Here is a 22,248-nt window from a genome sequence, read left to right as displayed (position 1 = left end):
ATTCTGAACATACTGATGATTCTCACACCCACCACGTACACATTTCAAGCTGTTAGCAGATAATGGTTTAAAGATTTGATACACTAAAATGGGAAGAAAACGAAAATCTGTATCAGAACACAAGGAAGTATTCAAAAGTTTTTAAAAAACAAAAACAGGAGAAAAGGATGAAGTCGAGTGTATGCGCTGCAAATGGTATGGTCCAATTATTAAATGTAAATATTTATAGGCTAATAGTCCTAAATCTACAACTGTAAATTGTTGATTCAAATGATTTTTATTTGGGAATTAGAGATATATTGTTTTCTTAAGCTCAGAGGTAGCATTGTGTTTCAAGTTTTGTTTTAGTTCTGCAGCAAACCACGCTCATGAACAGAATTCAAAGCATTAATCTACTGAACACTTTCCCCCGTGTCTTTCTGGCCACCAAAATAAACCCCAATAGTTACTCAAAAATAGTATTAATAGTTTTTTGCACTGATTTTCACCTGTTTTTGTTGTGGTGGTAATAAACACTGATAAATTCCTGGGAAATATTAAATAAAATAAAAATTGAAAACAAAGGCACTACAGATAGTAGATAATGTTTTCACCCCTCAGCTCATAGAGAGCCGAGAAGTGATGGCTACCCCACCAAAACCCAATGATGATTTGTCCATGAAGTTCAAACCTTACTTTCCTCCCATTTCCCTCCTCACAGAGAGAAATATGAGATGAAAAACAAAACAAAACATCCAGCTACTACCCATCCTGGCCTGTGACACGGGGGAGCAAGGACATAAGATCCGTTTCCCCTTTGGAAAGAAACCAGGATGAAAATTTATGAGGATCACCAACCTTCAGGCTTCTGGAAATAACCTAATCAAAGAATTGGCAGTGTCTGTTCTAAGGGCTAAATACAAAAGCAGTGGAAAAATTTGACATATATATTTAGTATGTAAGGAGTCAAATTCTGGTTTTGATCTGGATTTCTCTCTTTTCAGATGAGGAGAATAATTGAGTTTTTGAAGATAGAAAAACTGCCAGTTCGCTTTGAAAATTAGTCTCCACGAAGGTGGCAAGGCAAAGTGTTATGTAGAAAGTAAAGAGGCTGAAATGGGTTTTTGGATTAAGGGAAATCTCCACTAGGCTGCTTATTCCAGCTTTCTGTCCACATTTGCACTGACAGCAAGGCTGAGGACCTAGCACTGTGTATGTTTTCTTATACAGTTAAGAAGTGGAAATCCAGTAACATATAGATCAGTAATCCAGAAACAGAATTTTCAAGCATTTTTTCCTTTCATCCGACAGCTACTACTAATCAAAAAGCGTTCCCCTGGTTCTAACTATACCTCCTATTGTTTACAAAACAACTATGAGTTGGTTGTTAAGGTGCAGTTCAGACTTCAGCTGGAGATGCAATAGGCAACTGTTTTTGCATAGTGGAAAGAAGTCTTGTTGTTTTGTTCAGCATCAGCACTTAAATAAATAATGATGCTGAACAAGAAAGAGGAAGATTCAAATGCAGGTTTTTCCTCTTCTTTTGATAAGTATAAGACATCAAACTCTGGTGGTGGTGGTAGTGGGGAAGATTCCGATCTTGTCATGCTAGCTTTTGGAAGGAAAAGACTGAAGCTACATAATATGTATTATACACCGCATACAGTAATGCGACAATAATATTTTCCATGAGGTGTCAGCAAATCTATCTGAACATACTGGCAATCTCTTCAAAAAAGGTTTTTCCTGGCTGCTAAGCAACCACAGAGGAATTAATTTCATTAGTTAATGTGAAGGAAATAAAATTACTGTATAGCTACTGAATACTCCACTTAGAATGACATCATTCTTGCTTGAATTACACGTCCAACTCTCTTTCACCCCTATCCCCCACACACATCATGGCTTTCTCAAAACAGGGCTGATCATCAATCATGCAGGCTTCAGTTACCAAACCTTCCTGTTATCTGTAACAAGTTCATGCCCCCCAATATCTTGTGCATTGAAAATTCATATAATTATATTATCCAAACCTGCTAACGGTCTTCTGGGACACATGAATAATTACATCTGAGCCACATTACTTCATGAGACTGGAATATAATATACAATATATCTGAGTAAACAAATAGGATAAATTGTACTGTGATGCAAAATCATGACCCTACCATTTTTCAAGTTGACAATTTTCTGATTGTCCTATTATATTCAATGTTCTGAGTCTCCTTTCTCCCCTAAGAACACTTTGGATTATATCTTTAAACAGTAAATCTGTTTTTCCTCAAAAGTGTACAGAGATGTACAAGACACACGATTGGGGCCATATAAATGCTTCTTTGCAGGGCTGAACTATGATCAGGGATACCATAATCCTAGGGCATTGTAAGGATAAGGATCCTGAGTCTGAGTTATGATGCCTGGAAGAACTGCAGTTCCTTGGTTATTCACAATAATCCTACACACTATAGGTGCTGCAGCTACATAAAGGGCCTGATCCTGTAATCCTTATTCACATGAGTAGTCTCCTTGATTTAAGTGGAACTACTTGCCTGAATGAAGATTGATGGAGCAGGCCCTTTATGTAGCTGCATAATATGACTAGATTTTCAGATTAGAGCGAGAGCATTAAGGGTTTGCACACTGAATAGGAGTATGCCATCTACTGAATTTTTCACTAGTGCAATTATTAGCAGAACTGGCCTGCTAATAAAATAGGAAAACACCTCTTTTGTCAACTTGTTTAACTGTGAAATGCACCTGCAGTTATTTCAGTTGGCTGTATGGATAACTTGTAATAAGATGGTCATACAGCACAGTGCAGTAGACAATGTATTCACAACTGTACTTTTGGTATTAACATGGCTACTAGAAAGAACAACTTCTATTCAGTTGTTCATTCAGATATTCTGGCTCCTCAGAAGCAGTACTCAATCTCATAGACTTTAAGGCCATCGTGATCATCATACTCCCTTCCCTCTGTTCCCTGCTGTTCTATCATTCATCATCCTGCGCCTCTCCAACCCACCCTGGGATTATCATTTTCGTTGTAATCAGTCCCAACGAGATTTTAAGATCCTTGAGGCAAAATCATTGGTTTGAATTAATCCCATGTGTAACTTCACTAGCAAAGAACATACACTAGAGATGAATCTGGCCCATTGTTTTATGTGCCTGTAAATCATCATGCACGCCAATGCCACAACTATATAACAGATTAAATAAAATGCATTAAAGGAACATTATGGTTGCGAAGTCAAGGACTCAAAGTTAGGAAATTCCAGAATTCTGGTTATGGGGCTAAATTGATGAGATTTCCCATATTAGAGACTGTGGGTAAATGTTGAAAGATATTTGGTTGCTTCCTACAGTAGGGGTATGAGACCTTGTTCAATAAGGGCTGTGAAGTGCAGAGAATTAACACCAGTCAGTGGAAGAGTTGAGACTGGAATTTATGGTGGTCTCTCAATCCAGTTCAACCTTCTCTTGGGCCAAAGTAGGCAATGTCTGCAGCTACTGCAACATGTCCCCATCCAGAATTATAGCTCTACCTACCCACTAGGAACAGAGAACATGCTCAGTGGCATGGACATGCAGGGAACTCTTTGGGGCTAGGGCATGTTCAGTGGAGATTTTAGCAGCATCCCTTTCACAAGCTATAAGAATATGTGCAGAGGGTGATTTTCAGAGGCTTATAACTTGTCCAATTCTACAGAGATTTTCACAGGGAAAGCAAAAGGCACTTCTGTGATCCCAGAACTATCTCCCTGCCGAATTTCAACTTCTTGTCCCAAAACATGGAAGCACTAGAGCGCTTAAAAGAAATTGTTGGATTAAAAAACAAAAACAAAACACATTGCCAAAATTATCCATTTTTCACTAGCCTTGAACCATTTTCACTTTTCTGAGACTGAAGCAGAGAGATCAAGCATGGTACGTTTCAGTATGAATGGTTAAAGTATGGCAAAGTTACAAGCAACTGAAAATGGGCTTAAAACAAAGTGTGAGGCAATCTTAACTGCAGGTGTAGTTACTGGCTCAACCTATAATATTGGAAATGAGCAAATTACATAACATTTTTTTAAAATAATAACTGGTAAAGACAGCTTGGGTTCCCCTCCCTACCCAACAAATATTATTGATTATGATCATTCAAAGCTTTAGAAGATACTGAGAATACTTAAGTCATTATTTTAACCACAATTTAATAAGCAAAGAGACAATGCAGTATCTTCCCACATCTCATTTTCAAAGTGTTACATTTGAAGGGATATTTGTGGTAGACTGCGAAACAGCCCAAACTTTTGATCTGAATACGAAGGGAGCTAACTGATTGGCTTTCACTAATAAAAAGAACAGGAGTACTTGTGGCACCTTAGAGACTAACAAATTTATTTCAGCATAAGCTTTCGTGGGCTACAGCTCACTTCAGATGCATAAAGTGGAACACACAGACAGAAGATATTTATACATACAGAGAACATGAAAAGATATAAGTACGCATACCAATTGTAAGAGGCCAATCAATTGAGATGAGCTATCAGTAGCAGCAGAAGAAAAAACTTTGAAGTGATAATCGAGATGACCCATAGAAGGTGTGAGGAGAACTTAACATGGGGGAAAAAAAATTCCATTAGTGTAATGACCCAACCATTCCCAATCTCTGTTTAGACCTAAGTTAATTGTGTCTAATTTGCATATTAATTTGAGTTCAGCAGTCTCTCTTCGGAGTCTGTTTTTGAAGTTTTTTTGTTGCAAAACTAACACCTTCAAGTCTGTCACTGAGTGATTAGAGAGGTTGAAGTGTTCTCCCACTGGTTTTTGAATGTTATGATTCCTGATGTCAGATTTGTGTCCATTTATTCTTTTGCGTAGAGACTGTCCAGTTTGGCCAATGTACACGGCAGAGGGGCGTTGCTGGCACATGATGGCATATATCACGTTGGTAGATGTGCAGGTGAATGAGCCCCTGATGGTGTGGCTGATGTGGTTAGGTCCTATGATGGTGTCACTTGAATAGATATGTGGATCCATAAACCTGGAAATCTTTGACGCCCCGTCATCTCAAGCATTGGCACCTTAACAGCAGGATTGTCTGGCTATGTGGACTCCCTCCTCAGGCCCTACGCTACCAGCACTCCCAGCTATCTTCGAGACACTACTGACTTCCTGAGGAAACTACAATCCATCGGTGATCTTCCAGAAAACACCATCCTGGCCACTATGGATGTAGAAACCTTCTACACCAACATTCCACACAAAGATGGACTACAAGCCATCAGGAATAGCATCCCCGATACCATCACGGCAAACCTGGTGACTGAACTTTGTGACTTTGTCCTCACCCACAACTATTTCACATTTGGGGACAATATATACCTTCAAGTCAGCGGCACTGCTATGGGTACCTGCATGGCCCCACCGTATGCCAAGATCTTTATGGCTGACTTAGAACAACGCTTCCTTAGCTCTCATCCCCTAACGCCCCTACTCTACTTGCGCTACATTGATGATATCGTCATCATCTGGACCCATGAAAAAGAAGCCCTCAATGAATTCCACCATGATTTTAACAATTTCCATCCCACCATCAACCTCAGCCTAGACCAATCCACACAAGCAGTCCATTAACTAGACACTACTGGGGCTGCACATCTACCAACGTGATATATGCCATTATGTGCCAGCAACGCCCCTCTGCCATGTACATTGGCCAAACTGGATAGTCTCTACGCAAAAGAATAAATGAACACAAATCTGACATCAGGAATCATAATATTCAAAAACCAATGGGAGAACACTTCAACCTCTCTAATCACTCAGTGACAGACTTGAAGGTGTCAGTTTTGCAACAAAAAAACTTCAAAAACAGACTCCAAAGAGAGACTGCTGAACTCAAATTAATATGCAAATTAGACACAATTAACTTAGGTCTAAACAGAGACTGGGAATGGTTGGATCATTACACTAATGGAATTTTTTTCCCCTCATGTTAAGTTCTCACACCTTCTATGGGTCATCTCGATTATCACTTCAAAGTTTTTTCTTCTGCTGCTACTGATAGCTCATCTCAATTGATTGGCCTCTTACAATTGGTATGCGTACTTCCACCTTTTCATGTTCTCTATATGTATAAATATCTTCTGTCTGTGTGTTCCACTCTATGCATCTGAAGAAGTCAGCTGTAGCCCACGAAAGCTTATGCTGAAATAAATTTGTTAGTCTCTAAGGTGCCACAAGTACTCCTGTTCTTTTTGCGGATACAGACTAACACGACTGCTACTTTGAAAGCTTTCACTAATGTCATACTCATGTCAATAATATCCAGTAAAAGGTTGGGTCTGATTTATCATTTTAAAAGTGATATATATATTGTTATTAGAGTGAAAGCTTTGCATGAAGCATATGTGCTGAGGATGGTTTAAAAATCACTCTGCCATCAGCCTTGCATCTCAAATCATACCACTACCCAAGGTATTCAATAACCACCCAGAAGAGCACTGTTTGTCATGTCCTATTGCTTAATGAGTGATTCAGTGATTACCAAATAATGCCAATTTCGCTTTTCAGATAAGGAACTGAAATAAACAATATTAAGACTCATATCTCATGTTAATATCAATATTTACAGCAACCCACTTTTATTAAAACAAACCACCTTTTGTAAACTGTGAATTTATCCAAATCTATTCAGAAGCATGCCACCTGTTTAGAAACTGAAATTAACTGTTTACTGCTTATATTAATTTTATGTCTATGAGTTCTCTCACTGATTAAAACGAAACATATCAGATCTTCCATCTGTTTAACATCAAGAGGAATTATTTAAACTAATAATAATTTAAATAGCTTTTTCCACAGATTCAAATGGGCTGCTGAAAGGTATCCCATCAATCATTGCTCCTGCACCTTTCCTGGGATTCCAAATGAATGCATCTTAGGCAAAAATACATGGTTTTAAGGTTTATTTTTTTAAAAATGCAGGCAAGTATGAACAGCCAACAAAACAAAACAAAACAGCTCTGTAGAGCCATAAATATTTTCATATAGCCCACAAAAATGTCAGGCTTGATAACTATATACATCCCCTCTACATTAGGAGTCACTCACAACCCATTAAGAACTTTAAGACAAATGTCAATTTTCTGAGTGACAAGGTGGGTGAGGTAATATCTTTTATTGGACCAACTTCTGTTGATGAGAGGGATAAGCTTTTGAGACACACAGAGCTCTTCTTCGGGTCTGAGAAAGGTAGTCCCAACCTCACAGCAAAATGCAAGCTGAAACAGATTGTTTAGCATAAGTGGTTAGCACAATTGTAAGGGACCTTTCAAAGTCGTGTGGCCCGTTAACACCTCTGCAGCCACAGGACTAAAAGGTGGGTTAGTGGGTTACAGATTGTTATAATAAGCCATAAATCCATGTGCTTCTGTTAAATGAAAATAGTGCCTCTGTTAAATCCATGGTTTTTAGTGTCTAGCAGAGTTATGAATTTAAGCTTCCAGGCTCATTTTTTGAAAGCGTTGTGCAGGTTTTCTTTGAGGATGAGGACTGGCTAGGTCAGATACCTAGTGATTGCTTTGGGAAAAGCGTTCACCCACAGGTGATAGATTTCAGAGTGGTAGCCGTGTTAGTCTGTATCAGCAAAAACAACGAGGAGTCCTTGTGGCACCTTAGAGACTAACAAATGTATTTGGGCATAAGTTTTCGTGGGCTAAAACCCACTTCATCAGATGCATGGAGTGGAAAATACATTAGGCAGGTGCTGTGTATTTATATTCTCCACTCCATGCATCTGATGAAGTGGGTTTTAGCCCACAAAAACTTATGCCCCAATAAATTTGTTAGTCTCTAAGCTGCCACAAGGACTCCTCATTTTTTTTTTTTTTTTTTTTTTTTTTTTTTTACAGCTGATAGAGTGTTTTTGTCACCATACCTACATTCATAGATCCAGTAACGACCCCAAAACACACCAAGAAAGCAGTCAGGCACTCAGCTACTACAGAATATGCTCTGAGAAGAAAGTGTGGGATATACACCTTAATACACTTAAAACCACCTTCACCAAACAAGGACACTCAACTATAGAAGTAGACCACATCATGGAACAGGCCAACCACATATCCTGAGAGAACTTGCTTCAATACAGAAATAAAAACCCTGCAGACTGCAGACCCCTAGTTGTCACCTACCACCCCAAACTGGAACACATACGGAGCAACATCAATCACAACCCAAACTTGATGGGGACCCCATGCTGAAAGAAATCATTCCTGAACCTCCACTTTTGGCCTTCAAAGAACCCCAAACCTCTCCAAGCTCATCATCAGAAGCAAGCTCCCCCCAGACTAGGACACACTAACTTAAAGCGGCCAGAACAACAGATGCAAAACCTGCAGACATATCTCCACTGCTACAATGAGCAACACCCCCCACAACACCCCTTTCAAGACCCATGAATCCTACACATGCCTATCACAACATGTGATGTGGTATACCTCATCCAGCACACTAAATGCCCCAATAACAACTATGTGGGTGAAACCAGACAATAACTATGCTTTTGAATGAACTCACACAGGAAAATAATAAAAGACAAAAACGCCTTAACACCTGTATGTGAACACTTTTCACAAAACAATCATTTTATATCTGACCTATCAGTACTCATCCTCAAAGAAAACCTGCATAACACTTCCAAAAGATCAGCCTGAGAGCTTAAATTCATAACATTGCTAGACACTAAAAATGATGGACCGAACAGACACACTGGATTTATGGCTTATTACAACAATCTCACTAACCCCACCCTTTTGCAGAAGTGTTAACGGGCCAGGCTACCTTGAATGGTTCCTTACAGTTGTGCTAAACAATCTGTTCCAGCTTGCATTTTGCTATGACTCTGGACAGAGAGGACCTGTGTTCAGAGACAAACAGTGCCTGCTGATAGTGGGGAGGCAGCTGGCTTCAGCGGTGTTATTGAGCATCCTGCCTGTGTGAGCATGCTCAGTACAAGCCAAGCAGCAAATCTGGTGGGGGGTTGCGTGGGGGGGGAGGCCATGACCCCGCATGCTCCCTCTCCCCCCAATGCATCGCCTCTGACTCCAGAAGTACCTTTTCCAGAAATGAAGAAGAGTTCTGTGTGGCTCAAAAGCTTGTCTCTTTCAGCAACAGAAGTTGGTCCAATAAAAGATATTACCTCACCCACCTTGTCTCTCTAATATCCTGGGACCAACACGGCTACAACTACATTGCATACAATCTTCCGAGTGTCATTTTTTTCCAGTGGCTTATGTATCATGATATCATGGTTACTATTTTTAATGGTCGAAATGTGTTACATATTTGCAAACATTTTTAAATGAAATAATTCAAACAAAGAACAAGATACCTGGGTTTTTCCAAATTAATTTGTATATTCAAAACTCAGAGTAACTTCAACTTCAGTCAACAGTTTATTCAAATAGGTGGTGCTAGTAATTTCTGCATTAACTGTAATAGCTATTCCTTTCCTACTCTGTTAGCAGGCTCTGATGTGAAATGTAAAATTGCTGCGCACTCACAAATGAAACTGAGAAAAAGTAAATTACTTTTACTTTTATCGGCAGCTGAACAAACTCCAGTATTTAAAGTGGACCCTGTCCAGAAACATACAGGGAGACCACACATCACAATATCAAACGCATTAACAATCAGAAGGGTTTACCACAGAAATATACCCAGGCAATTCTATTTGAAGAATAAAATCTTCCTGGGGAGTGTGACTACCAAGTGGCAGGCATTCACATTTGCACCAATAGTAAATATTCCTCTCTCATTTTCAGAATGTTTTTTACTATACATCTCAAAGAGCATTTGTCCTAGCGGGCGTATTGTATTCCAAATGTCAAATTCTAGCCCACCATCCTAAATAGAAATTGTCCAATATCACTGCAAACACTTAATACACTGGTGCTATTATTTTTTCCTTCCACTTCCATAGAGTGGTGACGCTCGGTGTCTGAGCAACCCAGAAAGTAGGTTTCTTATTATATACAGTGAATTCACAAACAAATATTCTCTTTGCATCATATCCCTGCAAAAAAATTTAAATGACAAGATACGGCTATCGTAGCTAGGCTTCATATTAAATTATAGAGCCTTAATTAGTGTCATTTTAATTCAATTAATTTGAATCTTTAAAAATGAAATGGAGCATTAGAAATTTTTTCCCCTCACACCTTGCTGAAGACCATGTTTCATGTAACTTTTCAATACAAGCTTCACGTTCACAAATTGAGTTAACTGAACTGTACAGGCCTATTTAATCTACTAAGTTTATGAGTTTACAACTTCAAATGATAAAAAATTGCAGTGAAACGTAATATTAAATTGAAAATTAGCTCATCTGCGTTTATTCTGCAGTTAAATTTAAAAGAATGCATGTTCAGGACCAATATGGAAGAAAAAGGATTTGAAAGCAAAAACGAAGGGCTTGCCTGCACAGTGGGGTAGTGCGCTCTATAGGGGTGTGATTCCTAAAGCGCACCAATGTGCTGCATGTTAATTGGTCCATATAGACCCTCCTGGTATGCACTAAACATTCCCTATAGCACTTAAAAGTTGCACTGTACTTGTTAAAGCACACTAGGAAACCTTTAGTGTGCACCAGCAGGGACTACATGGATCAATTAAGGTGCATCACATTAGTGTGCTTTAGAAATCACATGCTTGTAGAGTGCATTACCCCACTGTGTAGACAAGCCCCGAGTCATTATAGTATACGTCTATGGGTTTGTCTACACTAGAATTAGACACCTGCAGCTGGCCTATGTTGCAAGGTGGGAAGGTCCCAGAGTCTCAGCCTGAGCCCAGAAGTCTACACAGCAATGAAAAAGCCCCGCAGCCTGAGTCCTGGAAGCATGAGTCAGCTGGCATGGGCAAGATGCAGGTTTTTAATTGCATTATAGACTTACCCTATCTTTCCAACTAGAAGAGTTTGGATTGCTTTCCTGTAATGGTTAAAAAAAATTGCCAATTCCAGGAAGCATGTAAATCCCAAAGTCTCCTGTCTGGCAATACAGAGCAGTATTACAAGACCACTAGACCAACTGTCTCTGTCCTTTAACATTGCTTATTGCTCTGCCCACTTTATCCATTCTGATGACAGCTATGGATACTGGCTATGGAGGCATAGCAAACACTTTTGATGCCAACAAAATGGATGTCCCTAACCTAGTCAGCAAGAGGTTCTGCGAACAGTGTGGTGGCCTCCCACTTCCCCTTGCCTAGAGATTTTGATGCATCATGTCAACAACGTGATCAGTTTTCTATTTATAATTCAAGATCAGCAGTATTATTGACCAGGCAGTACTTCCAGTTGGATATCAAACACCAGCTGATGATTTAGCCTTATATGTGACTACTTCATCTAGAGACTTGACTATAATCATGGTTGAACAGCAACTTGGCACCCCTTCAAAATAAAAGTTACTAATCAGTTGCTTCTGTAAGGGACTTCAGTGATGTGCTTTTAGGTTTTTAAGTTGCAGATGAAAGGCAGGATGTGCAACTGCTGTGACACTCCAAGTTTTACCCAATACAATAACAGTAACAATAGCATTCCTTTTTCATGAGTGGAAAAGTCATAAACCCTTCAAAAAGAAAAAGGTTTATTTGTAAAACTTTAAAAAATAACTAAAATAATGCAATAGAACATTTTGCAACATACACTCACCAGCATTGGAACCTGTCAAGTTGTAACGAACATTTAGCTTTTTGATGATGTTTTCATGGATCTGATACCAATCACTCTCGGTGTTGCACCTATGAAAATGGTAACACTCTTAAATCTGAAATGAGAGCTCACAGTTGTCAGACCCACTGTAACAAACTTAACTGGCTTCTCCAAATAAATTGTCTTTTGCTCACCAACGAGCAGCTTGAGATTTATCTAAATCAACAGGTCATATTGTTGGCACAATGTGGGTTTTGGCATGATGCCCAATGAAACAGCTTCTCAGAACAGGGAGCAGTATCATGGCAGCACTCAGATGCACTGGTTGAGGATGTCACTGTAGGAATGCTCGCTTTGCATGGGAAACTTTGAGCATAAGCGTGTCCTTGATGGCACTCAGTAATTCAGCTACTACTCAATTACTCATGTGTATTAATCTCTTCTTCATCTCTAAATTACAGTGAAACCTCCCTAACATGAACATTCAAGAGCTCAGCAGAAACAGGACATCTAGTAGAGATGATGTTTAACTAAAGGGCAAAAGAAAGTATGTTCTTAGTCTCACAGGGATAGGAGGCTGCCTATAGGAGAAAGACATTTGAATAGATTAAAAATACTGTAGGTACAAAAGAGTCTTGCCACAACTTTAAAATATAGCATTTTCAGTTGCTTTAATTTAAAGTGTTTGAATTCTATAATCTGACCAATATTTGAGAAATATTCCACAGAACTTTTTCTTGTCATTTAGACTAAAGTTAGTCTCAGTATCAAATTTATCCTGTTTCACCTGAACTGAAGTACTAACGCCATATTTATTTTTACCAACTACAGACTTTGAAAGTGGAATTCAACTGTCCAACAAATACATTAACAATGTGCTATCCAACAGAGAGCACTTTAATCTAGACTGACAGAAAATTAAAGTAAAATAAAAGTCAGCCACCCGTCCACCGTCATACTAAATTGCTGTCAGAAGCACTGCTTCCAGCAGTTCTAATTCAGCACAGTGGGGAATAAGAGACAGGTGAAGGGCTGCTTTTTAGAGACTGAAGTGTCTTCAAGGCTAAAGTACTAAACTTTACTGGAAGAGGAATCCCTTAAGTGTCTGACTAGTGTATCTCAGTTTATACCCTTAGAATAGATCATTCCACAAAATATTTCTTAACTTATTGAGCCCAAGGTCAGCGGGGAATTCTATGTTCTGTGTCACTGCATCCAGGAAATTGAACTTTCTTCCTATCTACTGTCTGCCAAAATCTCATCTGCCATTTAATAAACCCATGCATTTAAAATAATTAGATTTTGAGTGAGATGTTTTGGTTTTCCAGTCCCTGCACTTATGGCATTGTTAATATTTTACACTTTTTGCTATTGCAGTTTTGTAATTGTTTTGCATCATTATGTATAAATTATTGTCCTGCCTATTACTTTCTGATAAAGTACTCTTGGAAGACATTTGGGTGGTACAAGGAACTCCAAAGAAGTCCCCCAAACACCTCACATTGCCAGATAAAGATAGGCAGAGAAATTGCTATAATTAAGATTGTTTAAGCATTTCCATTCTAACCCCCCATTTTCAGTGGCTTTTAAAACTTTCTGAAACTTACACCTCTCAAGCTCAAGTCTTCCAGGTTTAGGCTTTGCCCAAAGGAAAATCATTTTGGAAAGTTGGAGCAAAAGCAATTCAACTATTTTGGAGTACGAGTAGAGTGAAAGACAAAACACACTTTCATGGTTATCAAAACACTTCTCAGACACTGAAAACCTACGGGTAGAAAGTGGCAATTTGACAGGGAGAGGAAGTGTGTAGGAATACGAATTATAAACAAATGAGGGGGAGGGATAGCTCAGTGGTTTGAGCATTGGCCTGCTAAACCCAACATTGTGAGTTCAATCCTTGAGGGGGCCACTTAGGGATCTGGGACAAAATCAGTACTTGGTCCTGCTAGTGAAGGCAGGGGGCTGGACTCTATGACCCTTCAAGGTCCCTTCCAGTTCTAGGAGATAGGATATCTCCATTATTATTATTATAAAAATCACATTCTAGGAAAGCAAAGTACATTTTTCAGAGAGCTCTTGCAAAACTTGTAAAGTGTGCACTAAAGACAACCTGGCTGTAGATTGAATGTATGGCTTAGCTGCACAGTGAAAACTCTAGTGATGGTGTGCAGCAAATTGTTCACTGTGTTTCTTGTAAAATAGCACACTAAATGAAATTACACAGGTCTCAATCCTGCAAATTTAATAGGACTGTTTGCATGATCAAGGCCTATAGGTGTAGAAAACAGTTATGATATCCTATTGCATCATTTGATAATTGTATCCAATCAGGGCCAGATTAAAGTAACACATGCACCCCAAACTCACATATTTCCTGACTTCTGAATGTTTAATTGTGCAATTTTTTTTTAACGTAATATTTTCATTTTTGAAAAAAACAAACGAAGAGTTGATGGAAGTTTTTCAAACTGCGACAAAAATGGTGAAAAATTCTGAATTTTTATGAATTTTTTTATGAAACCCTTTCCTTAGTCTTTGACCAGCTCAAAAATATACTATTTTATATTATGGGGGATTAGAATGGAAATGCTTAAACAACCTTAAAGGACTAAAGCCCTTTACTTACACTAATTAAAAGCCATTGCTTCTTGGTACAGACAGATATAAATGGACTCCAAAACTCTTAATAAATTAAAAGGAAACAATCTCTTACATGTATACTTTTAAGATAAGGTCATCCTTTGAGTCTCCTGCTAGTAAATCTGCAATGCTGAGGACTGCACAGCCAAAGGGCCGTCGGTATTGTACGTTGCAAGCATTTTTCTTTTCTCCAGCTCCCATTCGGCCTGTCAAATATAACAAAAATATGATGCATAATCCACTAAAATGCCTCCTTCTAAAGCCACAGAGGAGGGAGAGACCAGCTCAGCTGATACCTGAAGATAATGTAATGGTTTTTATGAGATTATGACAAGCGTAGTGGTTACAAATCTCCCCCATCTTTTCATATTTTCCACTTAAATTAGAACAGTAGAAAATATGAAAAGTGCATTACACTTATAGTGCATTTGTAAGGTCCAAAACTGAGGGGAAACTGGTTACCTTCTCCTGACCTCCCCTATCATATACTTCTTGTTTCATACCCAGTAACTATATTCGATTGGGCAATGCTGCACCAAATTTAGCATTCAGGTATCATGTACTACCGGACATTCCGTCTTTAAACATTTGTAAATATTATTTCACTACAGTTGTTGTTAATAGTCCTCTGCCCTGTGACTGATAGGAAGTGCTGTCTCTGGCGATGACAATTAAGCAGACAGGTGCTGCTCCCATAAGAGGCAATTCAGTAGCATGGGGATAAGTGGACTAATGCAAGAACAGCTATTAAAGATGAAAGACAAGAGGAAAGAACAAAAAGAAGAGGAAAGATGCTGAAGCACAAGAAAGCAAATAAGTATAAAGAAACAAACAAAGAAGCAAAAGGAAGTAGTGATGGAAACCAGACCTTTTTCTAACATTCTTTCCCCTTTGATTCAAAAACAATAGCCCAACTGCATGAACAAAGCAATAGCCGAACATGCAGCTGCATGTCCTGCATCAAAATAGAGGGGAATCCCTTCCTTTACCTACTCTGCTCAATCACAGCTATGCACCTTTTCTACTAGGTGCATATGCGTTTGATGCCAATTTCTGAAATGAAAAGCACCTGGTCATAGCTGTTGTCGGAAAATGCCTCCCCGTAACATTTCCCTGCATCACAGCAGCAAGGAGAGTAATCTTTCATTTTCACCAAGTACATTGTCCAAATCTTATTTTAATCTAAATATTTCAGCAAGTGTCCTTGGTCTTTCAATAGCTCTCTCTCATAATCCCACATCTGTGCTATGTTTATGCAGTGACAAATGGCAAACTATTTTATGACTCTGCAGTGTTTCTTGTTCCTTCTCTCTCTTTGGAATAAAAAGATGCTCCCTACTGAAGGCCCTTAAAAACTGCATTGGCCTTTCAGACCATCTGATTGTGGAGCTATGAAACATATAGAACCTATTTCAACTTTACAGAATCAGAAGACAGAGGCTTTGAATTGTTGCAACTCAAATAGCATATGCAGTGACTACAATATCAAGACTGTCATACAAAATTCATAGGCATACTTTCTGGAATCTTAAACTGATCTAAATGCAAAGACTTGAGGTTTTTTCCTTGCTCTAAAAGTCTAGATTGTCAATATTTTAGAAAAATGGTGAAACAATGAGGATTCTATACCTTGTCCTTATTTTAAAGGTTTATTCTTACCAACTTGGCGGTTGGCTCAAAAGTTAACATTTTACACAATTTTCGCCTCAAAATTGTTTACCACCCAATTTCCTACATCTTACCCATTAAATGAGTATATGTCTCCCAGCTTTGAAGTCCTGGTGACACACCACAACCATATAAAAAGGAAAAAAGTATACAGAAAAGATCTGAGATTTTTTGCTTATTCTGTGTATAAGACAGGTGTGTATTACAGTATCCAAACCCAGCGTGCAGTACAGAGGATTATTACAACAAAAATAAAATACTCTTCAAAAAATCAGAAAGAAATGAAGGTACACTTAGTGCTGTACATCAACTATAACATTATTTTACAGGCAACAATGCATATCTCTAAGAAGAGAAATACTCAGGAATGATGTGAAGATTATTGGAGTTAACTCAATACAGCCTCAAGACAATTTCTTAAAGAAATAGATTAAATAAAATACATGCTTGTTCATATCATATGTTAAAATTTTCTTAAAGGGAACAACATCTCCATTGCAGTTTCTTTTCCCTTATCCCACAAAAAGGACACTGAATTCGTTTGAACTATTTAAAAGAATGGGTACACATTGTCATCAGTCCATTTATACTAATTAGGTCTGCTAAATTTCCAGACAAGTTGTTCTACTAGTGCAACATGCCTGAAATTACTCTGTGGGAGTAAAGCAGGTTTTTTCAACTCCTTTTAAACTCATTCATTATGCTAAGACAGTTCATATGATAGGCATGCATGTGCTTTTTGGTATTAATGAAAATAGTATCCTATATTGTTATAGGGTACTCTGTCCTTAAGGGATTATAAATTTAGCTTCTTAAAGTGTTTAAAATATTAGCACAGAGCAATGCTGGGAAATTCTAGGCACAGTTTATTTGCTATTGTGTATCAGAATGTAAGCACATTCTTTTCAAAGCTTACTCAGACATACAACCAGCGAATGTGACAGATGCTATAAGCAAAACTCAAGCACATTGTCTTTCCTTTATTTACTGCCCAATGCCTTCCAAATATACAGTTTATGCTGGCAAGCTGTCGTACATACCTATGCGGATAATGTGCACAGTGATGTAGATGTCCTTCCTGAGTTCACTGCTACTCAAATCCTGTAGAGAATCAGAGTCTCATTATTTTTGACCCACAATTAAAATATGACATTTAAAGATCTTAGCATATTACTATATGTGCCAAAGTGATAAATGAACACGGAGTGCACTTTTAACAGAGGATTTGTTACAATACAGTATTGAAAAATTACATCCTTGAAAACTTTAAATTTGTGGCCTTGCAGGAGTATGGGCAACTTCTGTCCTAAAATGCTATGGAACAGATTGTGCCCTGCTGCATCAAGGCTGCAGAGGGGCAGGACGCAAGGAGCTCCCTCGAGCGCCACTGCACATCAGTGATGCATGACTGCAGTCTCTACACTCTTTAAAGCACAAGGATTGCTGTCTCCAAGCAACCCCTGGGTGCAGGAGAGACAAGGAGAAGGAGGGGCTGTCCAGCCTTGCAGGGAGGAGTATGCTGTACTTGTGCACTGGGAAAGCACCAGAAAGTAGGCAGAATTATTTCTGGTGTTCCCCCAGGTGTGGTGCAGCACTGCAAGACCTTTAGCATTGGTCTGTGCCTCAGTGACACAACAGAATCTTTCATTAGGATTCAAATCAATAGCCAATCAAACAGCTCCGACACAGCACTGAACTATTTAATTACACAATAGTTAATTTACTCCATCTTTTATTTAAAATATTCAGCACAATTGCATGAAATGAGCATAAAGAATGTGTAAAGCTCACCACAAAGAGAGAACAATGTCTTTCTGGCTTCTCTGGACATTTTGGCAAACCATTCCTATTCAGTCTTAAAAAAAACCTCTCGCTGCAAGAAAATAAATAGAGTAGGCTGAGTAATGTTAAGGCAAATGAGACTTGATTCTGAATTTCTTTCAAGGTGAAATCTTCCTCAAAATATAGAAGAATGAAATTTCTAAGAACTTGATAACAACAAAAAAGTATACTGAATGTTGATGTATTGTTTGTTGTAATTACAACAAATCCGAAATTAAATACAATTATTTTTTGGGCTGTGATTTTGTAGAATTGTATTCACTTCCTGTGAAATGATGTACATACATAGAAATACAAAACTATAAAATCTAGGTACACTGGACATTATTACAGAAGGTATGAAATAGGTTGGTACGGATTCTAACTTTGCGGGTATTGGCATAATCTCACAAACTGCCATTCAGTCAGTATCTTTCTCACAGATTAATAAAATTGTCAGAGGAAAAGGTAATAGGTAAGATGATGTTGACAATATTTGTCCCCACTATTAAACTTTAACTTCCACCCTCCCTAATGTAGCTAGACTGGACGGATTTTAGTAGACTATGGAATAAGAGCCTTTATAGCTGCAGTCAGGAAAGCATTATTTCCAGAATTCTGCCTTTAAAATCTGTCAGTGTTTGCTAAATGCTACTGTGGAAACAAGTATCAAAACAAAGAGTTTGGCAAATTTAACACTGCCTCTGCTAAAACAGAGAGAATGAGAGAATTTTAGAGCCACTGAGGGGACAGGACCTATGAAAAAGGGGAGAAAGGGTATTTGTTACATTAAGGAAAGATTCCCACAGAATTTTAATGGGAGTTGGATCAGACCCATAGGAAGGTTCACTATATGAAACAGGCAATTCATGTGTGGAGGAAGTTTACAAGAGAGTCAGAACCCTCCATGCGTTGGACCAATTCTAATGGGATGGGTCATAACCCTATTTTTAAAGGGTGGGAGCAACAGGGTCACAAATAGTATGATGTGCAGAAAATCTAGCCAAGCAGCTGTCTGGATACCCCAAAGTTATAAAATAAATTACCAAGAGATCATCCTGTACATACATTTTTAACTACAGCTTTCTCAGCTGTTTCTATCTCTTCTGCCTATGGCCAAGGCCCAAACATTTTTGCCAATGTTTTATACTAATATATATCTTTTAAAAACAGCAGCAGGAATATTTATAGGAATATGCCGGATGAGGTACAAAACCCTGAAGATGAGTTAAATCTTTATTGTTCTGTCATTCCCTATTCACAAAATCTGGAGACCAACCATTTAATCAAAATCATATTTAACCTGAGCTACAGTTGGGTGTTGGTTTAATTTGTATAAGTCAGCCAACCTGGGCAGTTTGAATCCCCAGGTACTTAGACTTTTTATTGGAATAGGTCATTTTAAACTACATTCCCCATTTGTAGCTACCCAGTTTCCCATCTGATGGCAGAATAAGTGGAAGCTAAGAGTAGGTAGTCTAAACTCTTGTATATTTCATAGGCAGAGACACGGAAATGCCATTTCTCAAGCACATACAGATACTTTAGTACATAGCCATCTCATCTCCATGGTAACTTTAAAAGAGGGTTTAAAAATAAGGTCACTCAACATTCTGTGCAAAATCTAACTGTTTTCTGCTGCATATGAATTTAAAAGATGAAGTGTTTTTCAAAATTTTTAAAAAAATTAGCTCATTTTAATACAAATACAATACACTAAAAGAGTGTTGTTATATCAGATGCTGCATCACCGGGCTCTAAATAAACTTAAAGTTAGCACTCACCATAGCAAGAATATTACTGTGTGTATTATATAGCGCTTAGGAGCCGCAGTCATTGGCCAGGATCTCATTGTGGTAGATGCCATACAAGCACAGAACAAAAAGATGGTTCTTATCCCACATTGGCTACACACCCTGTCTCTATGATCTGCAACCAGCAATTAATCTGAACTGTGTCAATATAATTTTAGTCCAGGCAACCAACAAGGCTGTTCTGAATTTCACCGCCTTATCTCCAGTCTATAGACCTGTCCATCAGTCATGCGTATCAGCAGCAGTGGATGTGTTACTGAATGATTTGTGCTTAAAGCAGGCAAATGGAAATGACTGTCCCAAACAAGAACAGCAGCTTCCAGGAAACTGGGTCTTTGGCAGACTTATGGTGTTTATAAACAGTTTTTATAGGCTGGCAAATGTTGAAAAAATATGCATGCCCTCCAAAACCCAGTGCCTGTTGTAACAGCTTACTGTACATTCACATGTCATTTCATCTTTCAGATGATCCATTCATTCCTGCTCTATACCTTCTCATATAGCTAAATAGCTTGTTATCGCTTACACACGCTTGAAAAATTTACTCAGCACCTCATAGCTTGAGATATAAATCAACAAGTCAGGGTAAGAACACATGGGCTGCCTGCCTGTAGATTTCCAGAGACACTTAACTCACATTTGGAAGGTTGCTTGCATAAACATAAGCGCTAGGAATTTATTTTTAGAAAAAAAATTGCATTTAGATTCTGCAGATGTCAAAGGCACTGCCCTAGGAATGCTTCCTACTTCTACAGGTGTGCGGATTTTTCAAGCTCTGATTACACACGCTTTCTGCAAGGCTAAGCAAGTGTCATTCAGGATACAATTATTAAAAGCCAGCAAGCAAGCACTGTCATGCCACACAGAAATATACCATTTGAGATGACACTTAATTGGTGATGCAGAGCTAAATTTCTCAGATGTATTTTAAATGTAGTATGATTGAAGGAAAATAACTCTAGATGCAGTTTCCACAGTATGATTTACACAAAAATGAAGCAAAAGCTACAGTTCTGACTACAACGTTAGAATACGTTAGCAGAGAGCAAATGTGAGAAGTCAGCCTTTTAAAATATTAGGAAATGTTGATATTCAGTTACTTTTAAGTAAAGAGGGCACGTGTGTTCATTAAACCTCACGTGGATTTCTTCATAGAAACCACGTTAAAAAATGAATGAGAAAAGTGAACTGCTTTTCTAAAAGAAAGAGAAAATACAGAATTTGAGAGATCTAACAGCTTGGCTTCAATCAGCCAAAACTCCAGATGATTAAAGCTGAGGCTAGTGTTTTACTTCTCAGCAGTCAGTCACTGGTAAATATACCTGGCAAATATGCACAGCAATAACCCAAAGCAGAAGGATCTTTTCTTTGTATTAAGGGCATTTGATTTTAGCTTAGGCTTCTAAGCATTTTTATGAGTGCTAAACTCGCCACTAAAATATGCGGTGCACATTCTAGCTCTTCTGTCTTCTGACAAGAAATACAGAAATAACGAACACTGAAGAGATTAATTTAAGCAGGTCAACAAGGGATTTTTGTACTGAAACATCCTCTGTAATACTGAAGTAACAATGTGCTCCAAATCTGCAGTATACCGATTGCCTTTAAAAGGAACGTGCCACAAACTGTTCTATTTTCATAACTGACTCTTATTTACTTATATTACTACTTTTGTGTTATTAGTCTAGACAGATTGCCTATTGTATGACTTTTAAACACAAATCTGGCTGTCTTTTTGATATTATGCCACATGACATGATGTTGTAGAAAAGATTACCTTATAAACTGGCCAAATTCCTCAGTATAACATGGTTTTAGACATATTTAGGTAGAGACTATGTAAGGTTAGGTTCAAATAAGAAAAAACAATGAACACAATAGATACTGAGAAAAAAGTGTTAGATAATTTTCTAAAATATTCTTAGAACAAAACACACGTTTCAAGAGTAAAGTTAGTTATATTTTATTACACTGACAATGTGTATACATTACAGACCCAATCCTGTACCCATTGAACAGTTGCAAAAGGTTCACTGACTTCAGTAATAATAAAATCAAATCCAAAATATTACCAGGTTTCAGAGTAGCAGCCGTGTTAGTCTGTATCCGCAAAAAGAAGAACAGGAGTACTTGTGGCACCTTAGAGACTAACAAATTTATTAGAGCATAAGCTTTCGTGGACTACAGCCCACTTCTTCTATATGCATCCGAAGAAGTGGGTTGTAGTCCACGAAAGCTTATGCTCTAATAAATTTGTTAGTCTCTAAGGTGCCACAAGTACTCCTGTTCTTCTTTTTGCAAAATATTACCATTATATATAATGATAGTACACATGCAAGATGTTCTACAGCATGTCACAGATGCCTGGTATAAATAGATAGTAAGACCTCCAAAATGGAAGTCACAGGAATGTAATTAATGGACACTGAGAAAGGTTTTCAAAAATGCCTAAGTGATGCAGGAGCACAAGTCCAACTGACTTTCAAATGGGACTTGCACTTTTAAGTCAATTAAGCATTTCTCAAAATGGTGCCTGCCCAGAATCTTTAGTTTGATGTAACTCCAACAGTCTAACTAAAAATATTAAATGGTGTGTGAGAGAAAAGAATATTT

General features: G+C 38.1%; 1 protein-coding gene across 4 annotated transcripts in view; it reads right to left on the bottom strand.

Moving 5' to 3' along the window:
• DOCK4 (dedicator of cytokinesis 4) overlaps positions 1-22,248 on the bottom strand; it is a 421,656-nt gene that overhangs the window by 199,176 nt on the left and 200,232 nt on the right. For all 4 annotated transcript variants that reach the window (XM_054024160.1, XM_054024176.1, XM_054024169.1 and 1 more), the window contains exons 9-12: positions 17,792-17,873; positions 17,041-17,101; positions 14,406-14,538; positions 11,693-11,781 (exon numbers count right to left, since the gene is read on the bottom strand). In XM_054024160.1, the coding sequence (XP_053880135.1) occupies positions 11,693-11,781; positions 14,406-14,538; positions 17,041-17,101; positions 17,792-17,873 (365 nt within the window). The remainder of the gene's footprint in view (positions 1-11,692; positions 11,782-14,405; positions 14,539-17,040; positions 17,102-17,791; positions 17,874-22,248) is intronic.

The sequence above is a fragment of the Malaclemys terrapin genome, chromosome 1, assembly GCF_027887155.1.
Source record: "Malaclemys terrapin pileata isolate rMalTer1 chromosome 1, rMalTer1.hap1, whole genome shotgun sequence".
Classification (NCBI taxonomy): domain Eukaryota; kingdom Metazoa; phylum Chordata; order Testudines; family Emydidae; genus Malaclemys; species Malaclemys terrapin.
Note: the sequence above shows the minus strand (reverse complement) of the source record. Positions and strands in the feature narration are given on the sequence as shown.